This window comes from Zootoca vivipara, chromosome 6, assembly GCF_965207765.1.
Source record: "Zootoca vivipara chromosome 6, rZooViv2.hap1.1, whole genome shotgun sequence".
Lineage (NCBI taxonomy): Eukaryota > Metazoa > Chordata > Lepidosauria > Squamata > Lacertidae > Zootoca > Zootoca vivipara.
Window position 1 is genome coordinate 537,108 of NC_142589.1, and position 14,458 is coordinate 551,565.

Genomic DNA, 14,458 nt, shown 5'->3' on the forward strand with positions numbered 1-14,458 from the left:
TCCAACATTTCTGTGTCATTCCTTTTTGCAGGGGAGATTTGCAGGGCCAGAAGAACTGTTTGGGAGATGGGCTTCATCTTTTGCAGGCGTGCTCCCGGGATTCTTGATTCTCCTCCTTCCTTTGCATACATGCAAGTGGAAGTGCAACTTGCAGGGTGGGGGTTGCACTTCTCAACCCCTATAAGGACCCAAGCCAGCAGACAGCTCCAGCTCCATTTCTTAGACTTCGTCCTGCCTGCCCTGAATAATGTTGTTTGAGCTCTGGAAGCTGCCATCAATGTTACAGTCTCTGCCTGCCCGGGTTTTCAAGCCTAAAAAGGCAATGGAACAGCAAGCGAATGGAAGGAAGCCAATCCCAGCCCACTCCCCCAAGAGAACAGAAAAGGCCACTCAGAAAGACAGCCTCTGTTCCCAGCCAGGCCTGACCTTCTGTAGGATAGGATGTGGGTTTCTGCTGAAAGGGATCAATTCACATGACATTGACCCAAAGCCACCATTCCTTGACCTCACCATTGTCTCCCATCGAAATGGCACGAGAGAGGGGGGGTAGCAATGTGGGTGTCAAATCCAGACTCCAGCAGGGAGGGAAATGAGGCTAGAGGGAAGGGGGGGGAGCCTGTGAGACTAAGAGAGCCCTGCTGGATTAGATGACTCGTCTGTGTAGTCCAGCATTCTGTTTCTCGTGCTGGCGAAGCAGATGCCTCCAGGAATCCCATGTCTCGTGGTACATGAGGGCGGTAGCTGCTGCTCTCCAGCAACGGGTGTTTGCAACTAGCAGCCATGTGTCGGGGATGAGCAGGGCTCCAAAGTGCCCATGGCAGAGCCAGGGGGCCAGGGAAGTGACCCAGGAGAGGGGACCACCAATTTATGGGGTTTGATGCCACCCGCAAGGCAGGAAATAGGCCAGGGGGTAGAGGAAGAGACAGGGCAGTCTGAGAAGGAGGAAGGCACACAGGATGTGGCAGAAGAAGAGGCTGTTCAGGCAACAGACGGGTCAGTAGACTCCTTGCCTCCCCCCGCCTAGAACCAGGAGGGGCTTGCAGTGAGAGGAGCAGCAACGGCTTCCATGCAGAAGTCTCCGGTTGCAGGTGTGCAACCTGTCAAGGGAGGGTATATAAGCCAGCAGAGGGCCAGGGTCTCACTGTTGCTGCAACTGCTTCACAGGGTGCAGATCTGAGGGACAGTTGCCTAGTGGCTAGGGGCATGTGTGTGCATTTGGAGCACTGCAGGGGTTGCTGCAAGCGTTTCTTTTGCCAACAAAGACTTAACTATCAGATATGTGCCTTCCTTAGCTGGTAGGGTGGGGGGCAGGAGACCATGCCAAGTTGGTGGCCATCAATCTAACGTATTCTGGCCATGAATTCCTCTTGTCTGTTCTGAATCTGCCACTGTTCCACCTCCTTTGATGATTCAGGGTTCTAAACACGTATTATGAGAGAGGGGGAAATCTTGGACCTGGGTTCAAATTCTCACTCAGCCAGGAAACTAATTGGGTGGCCTTGGGCCAGTCACTCAGCCTGACCTAAAATGGGAGAAGGCAAACTATGTAGGCCACCTTGAGCTCCTGGAGGAAAGATGGGGTATATTGTATTTTTCCATGTACAGTATAAGACTATATTTTCCACAATTTAATTTAAAATTGGGGGTCATCTTATATACGGAATGTTTAAAATATTTATTTCATAATTTTGGGCTCAAAAAAAATAGGGGTCATCTTATACACGGAAAAATATGGTAAATGTAAAAATAAATAAGCTTTCCTTGCAGAGGAATTGCTCCAACTGACAGATCACTTTAGCTTACTTTTTCTGCAACTCTTTTTGAGATGTGGCAATCAAAAACCACACACAGTATTCAAATTCTGGTTATACCATAGAGTTTTATAAAGTTGTTATGATATTGGACCAAGCTATCCACCATGATGCCAAGATCCCATTCCTGTTACTTCAGACTCCATCAGTGTGCATGCAGCTAGGATTTATTTTTATTTGCCAAGATGTGCTTAACATTACACTTACTTACAATGAACCATGTTTGCTGTTGCCCATTCACTTGGTTTTGAGAGATCTTTGGGAGCTCTTTACAATTATTTTTATTCTTACTAACCTGAATAATGTGGTGTCATCAGCAAGTCTGGCCTCTCACTGTATTTAGGCTGTTGATGAACATGTTAAAAAGCAAAACAGCTCCCTGGGGAACCTTACATATGTGGGAAATTGCAGTCAGATATAACTAGCAAGCTTAGGGCTAGTTAATCATGCATGAAGACTCAGGTCATTCCCCCTTCACCTTTGGTGAAGATGGAAGTAAAGTTTCTTCGTTCATTCTGAAGCTGACCAGGACAACACTGCGCTTCAAGCCCAGAATGTGTGCCCAGAAGTATTTTTCTGTGTTTAGTAAAACAATTTTTTTCTACCTGTGTTCTTGCTGGTGCATGGAATAACACATTAATCTTTGGAGTTTGTAAGTAATGCATTTAAGCTTGCTAATGGTGTGGTCTGTTCATTGCAAGAAGGGTAGAAATGGGAAAGTGCTGCAAATGAATTAAATCTAACATCTTATATTACTAGGCTATACTGTTGCTTGCTTTTGTGGTTTAAAACTCTGCTGCTGGGACTCTGGCTCTGTTACTGGAGTTTGCTTGCCCTGGATTTCTGGATCTAGGCACCTAGCACATTCTTTTGTTAATTAGCCCACACAGGTGATATTTCTTCCCCTGCAACCTAATCTGTCTTTTCAGTAACCAAGACATATCTCATTACTGTCATCATCAGACCTAAACCTTTGCTGATAGTTCAGGTCAAGGATGAAGAATACAAGGCACCCATATATTAAGTGGGGGTTGGTTGCAATTATTTCCTCTGCTCAGCTCATAATCCAGCCATTCTGATGAGTACATTTTTTTTAGCTGCCTATAAATGTGCTTTTTTCTGCACCTCCACATCGCCTGCTGACTCAGTATGTTGTTGTTGTTGTTTAGTCGTGTCCGACTCTTCATGACCCCATGGACCAGAGCACGCCAGGCACTCCTGTCTTCCACTGCCTCCCACAGTTTGGTCAGACTCATGTTGGTGGCTTCGAAAACACTGTCCAACCATCTTGTCCTCTGTCGTCCCCTTCTCCTTGTGCCCTCCATCTTTCCCAACATCAGGGTCTTTTCCAGGAAGTCTTCTCTTCTCATGAGGTGGCCAAAGTATTGGAGCCGCAGCTTCAGGATCTGTCCTTCCAGTGAGCACTCAGGGCTGATTTCTTTCAGAATGGATAGGTTTGATCTTCTTGCAGTCCATGGGACTCTCAAGAGTCTCCTCCAGCACCATAATTCAAAAGTGTCAATTCTTCGACGATCAGCCTTCTTTATGGTCCAGCTCTCACTTCCATACATCAGTACTGGAAAAACCATAGCTTTAACTATACGGACCTTTGTAGGCAAGGTGATGTCTCTGCTTTTTAAGATGCTGTCTAGGTTTGTCATTGCTTTTCTCCCAAGAAGCAGGCGTCTTTTAATTTCTTGATTGCTGTCACCATCTGCAGTGATCATGGAACCCAAGAAAGTAAAATCTCTCACTGCCTCCATGGGCAGACTGTGCATTTAAACAAATAATTGGCAAGCAGCTTGAAATGGTGGAAACTGGAAAAGGTGGCTTAAGCAGAGTCACAAAAACTGATCCAGCTTCTCAGAAACTTTGGCAATTCCACTGCTAATCCCTGATCAAGTCCAAAATTCTAAGGCTTCAGTTGGGAACCCGATGGTCTTTTCAAGGACTAGGTGTGCTCAAGCCACAAAGTTCTTCTTCAAAGAACAGTAATGTGACACACATCTGTCCTTGTGATTGGCCGGCACATATAAGGCCTTCAGACTGGACTGGGCAGGCCAGGTGTAAACTGGCTCTTGCCTGGCCAACAGGTTAGAACTGCCTGCTTACTGCCTCAGACCTGAGTGCAGCTTTGTTTATGGGCTGGCTCAGCGGCCTGCTGCCCTGGCCTAGCCTTGACACAGCATGCCTTGCACAGATTGGATGGGCTGAGTCGGCACTTCTGGGGCCCCACGGCCCCTGCCAAGCTCCTGTGCAGACTTGCCCTTGTAAAAATGATTCCTCCTTGTGCACTCTCTCCCTGCCTCCCAAGTGTTTCTAACTCTGCATAACCTCGTTGTGGGTTTGAATGTTAACAAATCAGCAGAAATTTCATTTCAACAGAGCACTGGAGGGGAGGGGAGGGGGTGGTTGGCGGGAGGGGGAAGAGACAGAAAGCAATCTGTCAGATCTCCTCTCCGCTCACGTCCATTCCCATCGCTCCCCATTGTGCCTGCTGATTGCTTATTCTTCTTCCTTAAAAAGAAGCCTTGGAGAATATTTAAACAAGAGCTTACTTGCAGGGATGAATCACAAAACATATATAGAGCTAAATATACAAAAATAAGCCGCCCACCTGCACGCCTTTCCCGGCGCAAAAGCGCAGAAGCCAAAGGAGTTTCTGCTGTGATGGGCTTTGGAATAAGCCAAGTTGGCAATTTCAAAATTACATTCAATTGCTGGAGCAGAAAACAAAGTATACAGCTCTGGACGTCAACTAATTTTTAAAAATGGGGGTGGGGGTTTGATTTTGAATGAAGCAAAGCCAGAGCTGGCTTTGTCTGTCAACTCATTCCCTTGCAACCCAAGTTGCATGCAAAGGACTCCTTAACTCTCTCCTCTCCATTGTGCACAAAACTTTTACTAACCTGGGGCTGATGGGAGATGTAGTCCAAAACATATGCAGAGCACCAATGTTGATAAAAGTTGGCGCACAGCAGGGGGCTACAGGGGGGATAGCCTGTGTGTGTGTTTGTGCGCAAGCGCAAATGCACATGGGGGACCAAACTGGGTCTTTGACCCTGGTGAAATAAAACCTAGTTTTGCCCCTGGTGCACAACAAGAGAGGCTTTGGTAGCACCTGCGCGTTACACACACACACACACACACACACACACACACACACCTTAGGCACCTCCCCATTTACTCTTCTCCATAATGCAAGGGCAGCTGAGGGCAACTGCTGTTCACTGCCTTGGGTGGGGGGGATTGAAGAGCCATTTGTCTAGCATCTCAGATACATTGTGGAGGTTCTTGGGGTCCTCCTGGGGAGCAGATGGGAAGCCCTGGGTGCCAGATTGAGTTGCTAGACCTCCAGTTGCCTATCCCTAATACAGTGGTACCTCGGTTTATGAACACAATTGGTTCCGGAAGTCTGTTCATAAACTGAAGCGTTCATAAACTGAAGCGAACTTTCCCATTGAAAGTAATGGCAAGTGAATTAATCCGTTCCAGATGGGTCCGCGGCGTTCGTAAACCGAAAATTCATAAACCGAGGTGTTCATAAACCGAGGTTCCACTGTATACAGAAATGTGTGGGAAAGGGCTGATGTATTGCTCATAAGGAGAAAAAAGTTTATCTTCATTTTGTGATCCTGTCCAGTCTTCATCAGTTTGCATTATTCAAATAGAGTTACAGATTGTTTTTAAAAAATTTCAGCTTGTTTAAGATCATTAGAAGGTAAGAGAAGCCTGCTGGATTAGGCTAAAGAGGGCCCACTTAGTTCAGCCTCTTGTCCTCACAGGGGCGAACTAGGCACTTCTGGGAATCCTGCTAGCCTTCTTTAAACTGAGGAAGGGGAGTTCGGCTGGAAGACACAGAAGGATGGGAAGCAAGAGCAATGAAGTGCTGTAAGTACCTGGCATGAGCAGGTGAAAGGCAAAGACACAGCAGAATGTGCAACTGCCTTTGTGGATGTGACTCCCCTTCCTTCCTTCCTTCCTTCCTTCCTTCCTTCCTTCCTTCCTTCCTTCCTTCTTTCTTTCTTTCTTTCTTTCTTTCTTTCTTTCTTTCTTTCTTTCTTTCTTTCTTTCTTTCTTTCTTTCTTTCTTTCTTTCTCTCCCACTCTCTCTTGCTTTGCTACCAGCCCCTCCTGCCAAAATGTAGACCGAAAGCTCTTTGAGGTGCAGAGCCATCTGTAAAGCAGGGTCAGCCAATGTGGAAGTACTGGCTTCCATCCTTCCTGAACATTGGCTCTGCTGGCTGGGGCTGATGGTAGCTGTAGTTCAAAACAGCAGGAGATAGAGCACCAGGGTGGGGAAGGTTGCTTTAAACCAGCACAAATGGCTCAGTCAGTAGAGCATGAGTTTCCTGCATTGCAAAGGGTTGGACTAGATGACCCACTTGGTCCCTTCCAACTCTACAGTCCTATGAATGCTTCAGCAATAGGAAGCTTGGCTGGGCCCCAAACCCAGCCCTTCTGATTACTGCCTCCCTCCTTGGCCTTGATATCCTTTTGTGTGGGTGGGTATATAAATACTTTTATAAATAAATAAATATGCCTTCCTCAAAACTCTGACACTGGAAACATTCTATCAGACTGAGGTCCTCTGGCCCCTCACGTATGACAGATATACATGCTCCTGTCTACGTGAGAGTGCAATGTGCGGGAGATGCTGATAGCAGGGCACCTGCTGCTAGAAAGGATGCTAAGAGCAGGCGGCCTTGCTGTTGTGTCGCTTTCCTCTGCAGGATCCCATCAGCCTTTATCAGTCCCAGATGCAAACAGCTATATTAATTTTCTGGCATTGCGTTCAAAGTTGAGAAATCAAAGCCAGGAAGGACTGGAACCCAGTCACACATGGCAGTCACAAAATCACTCTGTGCACCTCCTCCCCTTCTCTGCTCTCTCTCTCTCTCTCTGTGTGTGTGTGTGTAGATAGAACCCAGATGAGGGCAGAAAAGTTGCTGGAGGAAATGATGGTTTCTAGATGTCTTAAAGGGTGCGCCACCTTGGAAGGCTCTGAAGGGGCTGGGCGCACCTTTTTAATGCCGGGGTGGGCAACGTGCAGCCTGAGGGGCTAAATGCATGGAGGGGCGAGAAGAAAGAAAACAAAAGAGAAATGGGTGACGTGAGAGGGAGAGAAAAGGAGGTGGCAAAGAGAGGCTGAGAGAGGGAGAGAGAAAGCAGAGAACGAGGGAGGGAGAAAAGGGGTGTCCCGCCCCCTTCTGGCCCCAACCTACCTACTACCAGCATGTGGTTCCCTGGCAGAGTACACACACACACACACACACACCAATGTATTCCTCAACATAAAATGACTTGTCCTTTCGTGATGTATGTCAGAATTCTGACCTGCAAAGGTTCCTTCTGCAGACAGGGAGTTTGCAGGGCACAATGTGCCTCTCATACTGTGCCAGGGCCAGGCTGCCCTGTGTTACACATGCTTTGCTTCCCCTTCTGGGTAGACATGCTCAGACGTGCACATCTGCAGTGCACAGCCTGCTGGGGTGTTCTGAATGCATTCCAAGTCACACTTGGAGTTCATGGGGCCCTGTGAAAGCCTGGCTGGCACACTGTGTGTGCACCCCAAAAGAAAGGCCTGCAACAACTCACTGACAGTCACACAGACATAGAAAGGCCTCTTTCACAGGCAAAACTATGACAACTGCTGGGCTACACAAATGTTTCAGAATCCATAAGGATGCAATATCCCTGCCAGCCATGCTCCCAGAAAAACCCAAAGCCAGTATTCCAAGGGAGCTCCTGTTATACAAGAAAGGCGATTCCGTCTAAACCTCAAGAAGAATTGTCTGACGGAAAGAGCTGTTTGACGGTGGGATGGTCTCCCTTGGGAGGTGGTGGGCTCTCCTTCCTGGGAGGTTTTTAAGCAGAGATTGGATGTCCACCTGTCATGGATGCGTTAGCTGAGATTCCAGCGTTGCAGGGGGTTGGACTGGATGACCCTTGGTCTCCCTTCCAACTCTAGAATTCTGTGATCCTTTGATTCTACGATTCTATGTTGGAAGGATCCCAGGAAAGCATCACCAGACCAAGGCAAGACCAAAACCAGTTCACCCTCTTCCCACGTTTCCCCACACTAACCTGGGTCTTGCTGCTCATTGCTGTCTGCATCTTTCCCAGCAGCTTCGTAATGAAACAGAGACTCAGGTTCCTGCGCAGTTGTCTAGAGGAAAGATGAGAAAGCGTTAGCCTCTCCAATCCCATACCAAGAAGCCTTCCTTTCCTTCAGCATGACATGGACCAGCGCTGCCAAGAGGGTGGCAGATTTGTGATGTTGCGAAAGGACAACAAAGTTTCCGTCTTTAAATGTAATTATTACAAGGGCAGGTAATACCATTTGGATTGTATGCCTCAGGTGCCAAAGTGCCCTTTGGATCAGTCCTAAGGATCCCCACTCTTTTTTCCCCTCTCTCCTCAAGGCTCTCAGGGCCCCTCCAGATATCCTTTTCATGGGGCATTCGGGGAGATTGGGGCAGTCATATGCAACCCCACTTTTTGAGAATTGTCCAAGTCTGCAAAGGTTTTGGGATGAACATACTGCTTTGCCTCCAATCAGCACCTGTCCCGTAACCTCCTGCTAGAATCCTGCAACTTTTCATAACCAAAAATATTCAGGGGGGAGGTGGGGACAGGATTTACCCTGCTTTTGCAGTTCCCTTCTGGACAGCAACAGTATAGTATAGTATAGTGTAGTGTAGTGTAGTATAGTATAGTAACACTGGGGAAGCATCACAGAGCAATGATTGAAGAGGGATGATGTGTGGGTGGTCCAGTATAAATTCACAACTCATGCACTATTACTGAATCTGTGACATGCTGCAGAATACACCCACAAAAACCCCACTGGTCTGGAGGGGCCTCAGTCTCTCATCACAGGTCTCATTCACGCCAGGAGTTTTCTGTCAGGAGAACTACTGGGTGAATTGTGCCCCATATTAGTGAATGGCCTTTTGGGTTTCCCTTCTCTCAAGCCAGCACTATGCAAAGCTGTTGGTTAGGAGTGAACCACAGACCTCTTGCTAAAGCATTGGCAGAGCTCTATCTCTCGCTGCCTCCCACTTTATTTAATTTGCTAGCCACTCTGTGAGCATTCTTTGGGATGGTTTTCTTTTTACTAATTAAATTTAGACTGTCCTCTTATTATGTTAGCACTATAGTTGTATCCTCTTTCTGTATTCTGGGTTGTATTATTATTATTTTATTAGATTTATATACCACCCTTCATCATAAGATCTCAGGGCAGTTCACAGGATAAAAATAAGTAAAATAAAACAGCACAAGAACAACAACACACCCACCTTTCCCACAGACTCATTTAAAAGGCTGTAGAATATTAATCAGCCCAAGGCCTGGTTGAAGAGGAATGTTTTCTCCTGGTGCCTAAAAATTGGATTGTATCCAGTGCAGCGCTTAGCAGGATCCTTACTCTACTGGTGGGATGTTGTTGCCCAAAGGAATGCCTAAGCAGATTGCTGGCATCTTTTCTTTTCTGCGCAATGATTCTCTGCTAGTGCAATACTGCATTGGATTCCGCTGTTGCGCTGCGTTATTCCCTTGCACAAGGGCCCTTGCACTAGGGGACAGAGAACATAGGATGCAGAACTCTGGCACCACCATGCAAACCAAAAGCTTCTGTGCCAACAGGCCCCTCTTATCATCCCCAGCATTAGGCTGGAACTCTTGACCCTCACTTCAAGTCATAATAAGCCACCTTGGCTATATTCAAATGCCAAGCAGCAGCAATTAAGTTAAATCAGCATACGCACTCTGACAACGCAAACTGGCACACTGCTCCTTTGCTGACGGTGACGTCACTGTCAACAGGGCTGGCAGCCAGGGATCCCTAAGGGCCAAGCTAGTCAAGATGTAAAAGCAGTCATGGGAGATTGGGAATGGCGTTACGGCATGAAGGGAGGGGGGGGAGTTAATGCTCTCCTCCGTCCGCACCAGCCCCCAGAAGGCCATAGCACTGATGAGCAGGGATGAGCTCACTGACCCTCCTCTAGGGATTCAGTGCTGCAGAATCTCCAGAGCTTGTTGCCCCTTGGGACTCTGCCAAGGCCCACACCCTTCTCCCCAGCCCTACTTTCTACCCTCCTCAAGTGTTTTTGCCTGGCTAAAATGTGTCTATGAACTCTGACAATGCCCCTTGGTTGTTTGGTTGTTCGGACAGAGGCTAGAGAGGGACATGTGAGCATGTGCAGCAACAAGCCCATTGCACAAGGGGGGCATTTATGGAAAGGTTGCTCCTCCAACCTTGGCCCAACCTGCCACCGGCATTTGGCCCCCAGAAGGTGGCCCAAGAGGGAATATGGCCCTTGGTCTCAAAAAGGGTCCCCCCACCCCTGCCAAATAAATCGGGTCCTCCCTCAAAGAGTGTTGCGGTGACACCTGGAGACCAACCACCTGTGTTGTGGGTGGGCAAGATTGGTCAGCCACAACACCCGATTGGTAGGTCCCTCGATGTTGGGTTCAATCTGGCCAATGGGGCACAGTCCAAACGGATCAAGGGACCTATATATACCCATGCACATGACCCAGAGCTTCCTCCTTCGGTGCATGCATTCGGAACAACCGCCCACCTCTCCCTACTTTTAGGGCTTTGTTGTGCTTGACCTTGCTATACCATCGTGTGTCGTCTGTCATTGGGACAAGGGCACAGCAGGAATTTTCCCCACTTGGCTGATTGGCTGTTGCCGTTTGGGTTTCGTTACAACTTGTAAGGTTGCAGGTAGGCACTGGTTCAGGTGATAGGGATGAGAGAACGCTCTCGCCATCCCTACGTGAAGGGTATTCCGTTAAAGGAATCCAAGGACTCAAATGGTTTGGTCAACCCCTGTGAGGGGGGTTGTGCCCATGCCTGAGTCCAGGGGGACATCTGGGTGGTGGACATAGCCTCTTCCGGACTTTCCGTCTATCCAGGTGTTCACCCTTGGCTGACCTATGCTGGTGGACCTGGGTCAGTGCTACCTGCAAGGGTGCAGGGAGCTAGTCGAACCAGAGCCTATGCAACCACTCACTTTCTGTAATCAATAAAGTTGTGGCCTAAATTCTGCCACAAACCAAACTAAAATTTGTGAATTTATTTAGCGGGGAGGTCTCTGGGTCTGAACACGCAAAGTGGTGGATGCACTCAATATGGTGGCTTAGGGTGAAAGAAGAGCCTTTGCAGGAGTCCTTGTGGGAGGCTGGATTCTTCTCGGGACCCACAGATGCCGCAAACTGAGCACTGATTCAGCCACCGGCTCTGTCTTCCCCCAATTTATAAGCAAGCTGCCTGCCTTTAAAGTGTCACATGAATGACTATCTGTTTATAGGCCCACCCTTCAGCTTCTTCATAGGAAAAAAGAGAAACTTTTCCTTTTAAATATGCAGAGCTGTCCTGGGAGTTTGGGAATGAGGGCAGATTGAACGCATCACAAGCAGCGCCAGCCACAGCTGGCTTTTACTGACAATTTTTACTGACCCTGATGATGGGAAAAGGTGTGCTGTCTGAACTGAATGGAGCAAAGCCACTTTGAAATTGAACCCACTGCTCTACAAAATGATGTTTTCATCCATAATGTTTCAAGGTATGCTTCAGCCCCTCTATTTGCATATCATTGGGGAATCCCTGCTTTAAATGAAGAAGTGTTTAAATGAAGAAAAAAAGCCTTCACCAGCCTGCTGCCCCCACCTCCAAGTTCTGAATTACAGTTCCCATAAGCCCCAGTCAGCTGTATGGGGGGGGGGGGCTGGAGCTAATGGGAGCATGGACATTCTGGCAGAGGCTGGTGGCAGATGCAGTCCAAAACACCTGTGGAAGGGCACCAGGTCGGCAAAGGCTGTTCTAGCCAACATTTTGAGTGGAATGAACACATAACAGCACTTAATTCTTGAATAAACAGCCGAGAATTCCTTGTGGGTTTTGTCCTTCTGTGGTGTTCCTTGCTGAGAGGAGCCCTTTTGTTTTCTTCTGCTGAGGGTGTGTTCCTTTTGTGTGATGTGTAAATATTACTAGCACCATGTGAAACTCTGCAACATAGTGCTGCTTCACTTCCTACAGGATTCCTCCTACAGGCAGCTTCTTCGATGTGTATACAAATGTTACACACGGCATGGAGATTTCACGCAAATTCCAGATCCCCACCCCCTCCTTTTTTAATATGCACAAAGAGGATTACATAATGTGCAGAGTCCTGGTTTTTAAACTTTCTTTAGAATATTTGTACACCAACATTCAGAAAAAAAATATATCCCAGAGCAGTTTACAATATAGTTTACGGTAAGACTTAAACACAACAATAGCAAAACAAAATACATCAGAACATTAAAGCAGAGTGGAACACACATTAAACACACCAGTACTTAACATAGTATGAAATCGTTTAAAATGCCTGAAAGAACAATCACACCTTAACCTGGTGCCTAAGGTCACTTTCAGACAACTTGTTTATTAAGCATTCATCCTGATGTGTTTGCACAAAGGTTGAGCAGAGTTTACGGCTATTTACTGAGCATTCATTCTTATTTGTTTCCGGGGAAGATAGATGATGTTGCATTAAGCAAATGTTATCTCACACTTCCCAGTGCCTTTTCCCATCACATTCCTTATTGCAAAAAGGCTGGGGGGGAGAGTTTGGGGGGACAGGTCTGTTGTGCAAGAGCGCCAAATAAACCTGAATTGCGCAACCTGTATTTGCAGGTAACTGAATCTCACCTAAAAATGGTGACATTCTGGAAGCACCCGAAGTGACCACAAGATGGGGACCAGGTATACTTCTTTGGGGAAGGTGTTGGTTGCCACCTGCCTTTCCCCCAATATCTGGGGCACAGACCTGCATCACAGACCTGTGCCTAGAAATCGCAGCACAAATGGAAATGTGGATGAGCTTCTGCTTGTCAAGTTAGCCAGAGCCTCGCTATCCTCTGGGGGCAAGACCCACATCTTGAACATAAGACTGGCCAGCCAACGAGAATATCCAGGACTTCAGTAGAATAAGAGTTTAATCGACTTGGACTGCTGCTCCTGCTAATCTGGGGAGCCTTCATTTAAGGGCTTGCTGCCACAAGAGAAGGGAGGTGTCCCCACAGAGTTCACCACAAGCTTAGCCTGCCCACAACAGTAGCATAAAGACCTGGTGCTCTTAAGCAGTGGCACAAAGAAGTCTTCTTTTTAGGCCCACAAGACTTTTGCTGAGCTCTTTGACTTTTGCTGAACCATAAAAAACTTTAAGAGTTGGAAGGAACCTGGGGAACCATCTCGGCTAACCTCCTCCTCCCCGAGACAGGATTTCCTGGACATAAAGCAGCCATGACAGATTCGTGTCCAACCTTGTCTTGAAAAGCTCTAGGGAAAGACATGCTGCAACTTCCTCTTGCACTGCCAAAGCGTTTGTAGTTTCCTGGAGTTCATGGTAGAGCTTCAGTGTCCTGTGCAGCCCTTTGCTACTTCCAACTAGATTAAATGGGGCAAAGTAATGTGCATTGCACAGTAAATTATGCAATTTATAAATTATACAATTTACAATTCATACAATACATAAATTATTCAATTTACAGGATACAGAAGCCATTTTTTCTCCATGCAGAATTTGGATTATATTGCCTGAAAATTATGGTTTTTATCTAGCATTAATCTGGCTCATATTAGACCACGGGTGTCAAACACAAGGCCCGGGGGCCTAATCCGGCCCGCCAGACCTCGTCATGTGGCCCGCGTAGCCACCGCCGACAGTAGCCGCTGACAGTAGTTCTGGAGCCTGCGATTGGCCGAGGGTCAAAACCGGGGGCGGGGCTGCAGGCAGAGGCTGGGGCGCTGGAGCCGCGCTGACGGCCTTGGCCAGGGAATTTCAATTTCGAATGAGGCTGAGGGAGGCGGTGGCACAGCGGCCAGATGGGGAAGTGAGATGCAGGAGGAGGAGGAGGAAGCCTGCCGAGGAGGTAGGAAAGCCCTACAGGCGCCGCCGGCAAAGTTGGTGCCGGGACGGAGCAGCGCTGGATTTTCTTTTTTGGCGGGCTTTGCTGTTGTCTCTGAGAGCGAGTGAGGCGGCACTGGGGAGCCGCCGCCCGCCGCTTCCCTTTCTCTCCTCGGCTGCATCCGGGAGGTGGGCGAGCGAGCGGGCGAAAGGGACGCGGAGTGAGCCTGAGGGGGAAGTAGGCTAAGCGCAACAGCCGCTCTCTTGATGGAGCCGGGTTTCTCTTCCCTCTTCTCCCGTTTTCTCCTCATAGACACTCGGGAGGGTGCCTGGCTTTTGCTCTGCCCCCCACCCCCGAGCCGCCCTTTGACTTCTCAGTTCCGGCAGAGCTGCTCCCCGGGGGGCGGCCGGGAGGGAGGAGGCGGCGACGGCACAGGTTTCTGCTCTTCCCGCTCTGCCGCCGCCTCCTCTCAGCCCCTCGTGATGTAGGGCGCCAGATGGAGTCGTCTCGCGGTTTGAGTAGGTGGGAGGGGAATTTTTTTTGGGGGGGGGAGGTTTTCAAGCCTCCTCTGCCTGCAGTCCCGGTAGGGAGAGGCAGCGGCGAAGATGACAACAGCGTGGGTGGGGGGAAGAGCAGCTCTGAGGCGAAGATGCACGTCCGCTGGGGCTGCCGCCGCCTTCCTCCTCGGGAAATCCGCTGCCCTCCCTCAGCGCGAGGGGAAGGGACTCTGGCGCTGAGGAGGGA

General features: G+C 48.5%; 1 protein-coding gene across 1 annotated transcript in view; it reads right to left on the bottom strand.

Moving 5' to 3' along the window:
* FAM178B (family with sequence similarity 178 member B) overlaps nt 1-14,458 on the bottom strand; it is a 180,628-nt gene that overhangs the window by 62,303 nt on the left and 103,867 nt on the right. Inside the window, exon 13 of the mRNA XM_035118861.3 lies at nt 7,898-7,979. Within this exon, the coding sequence (XP_034974752.2) occupies nt 7,898-7,979 (82 nt within the window). The remainder of the gene's footprint in view (nt 1-7,897; nt 7,980-14,458) is intronic.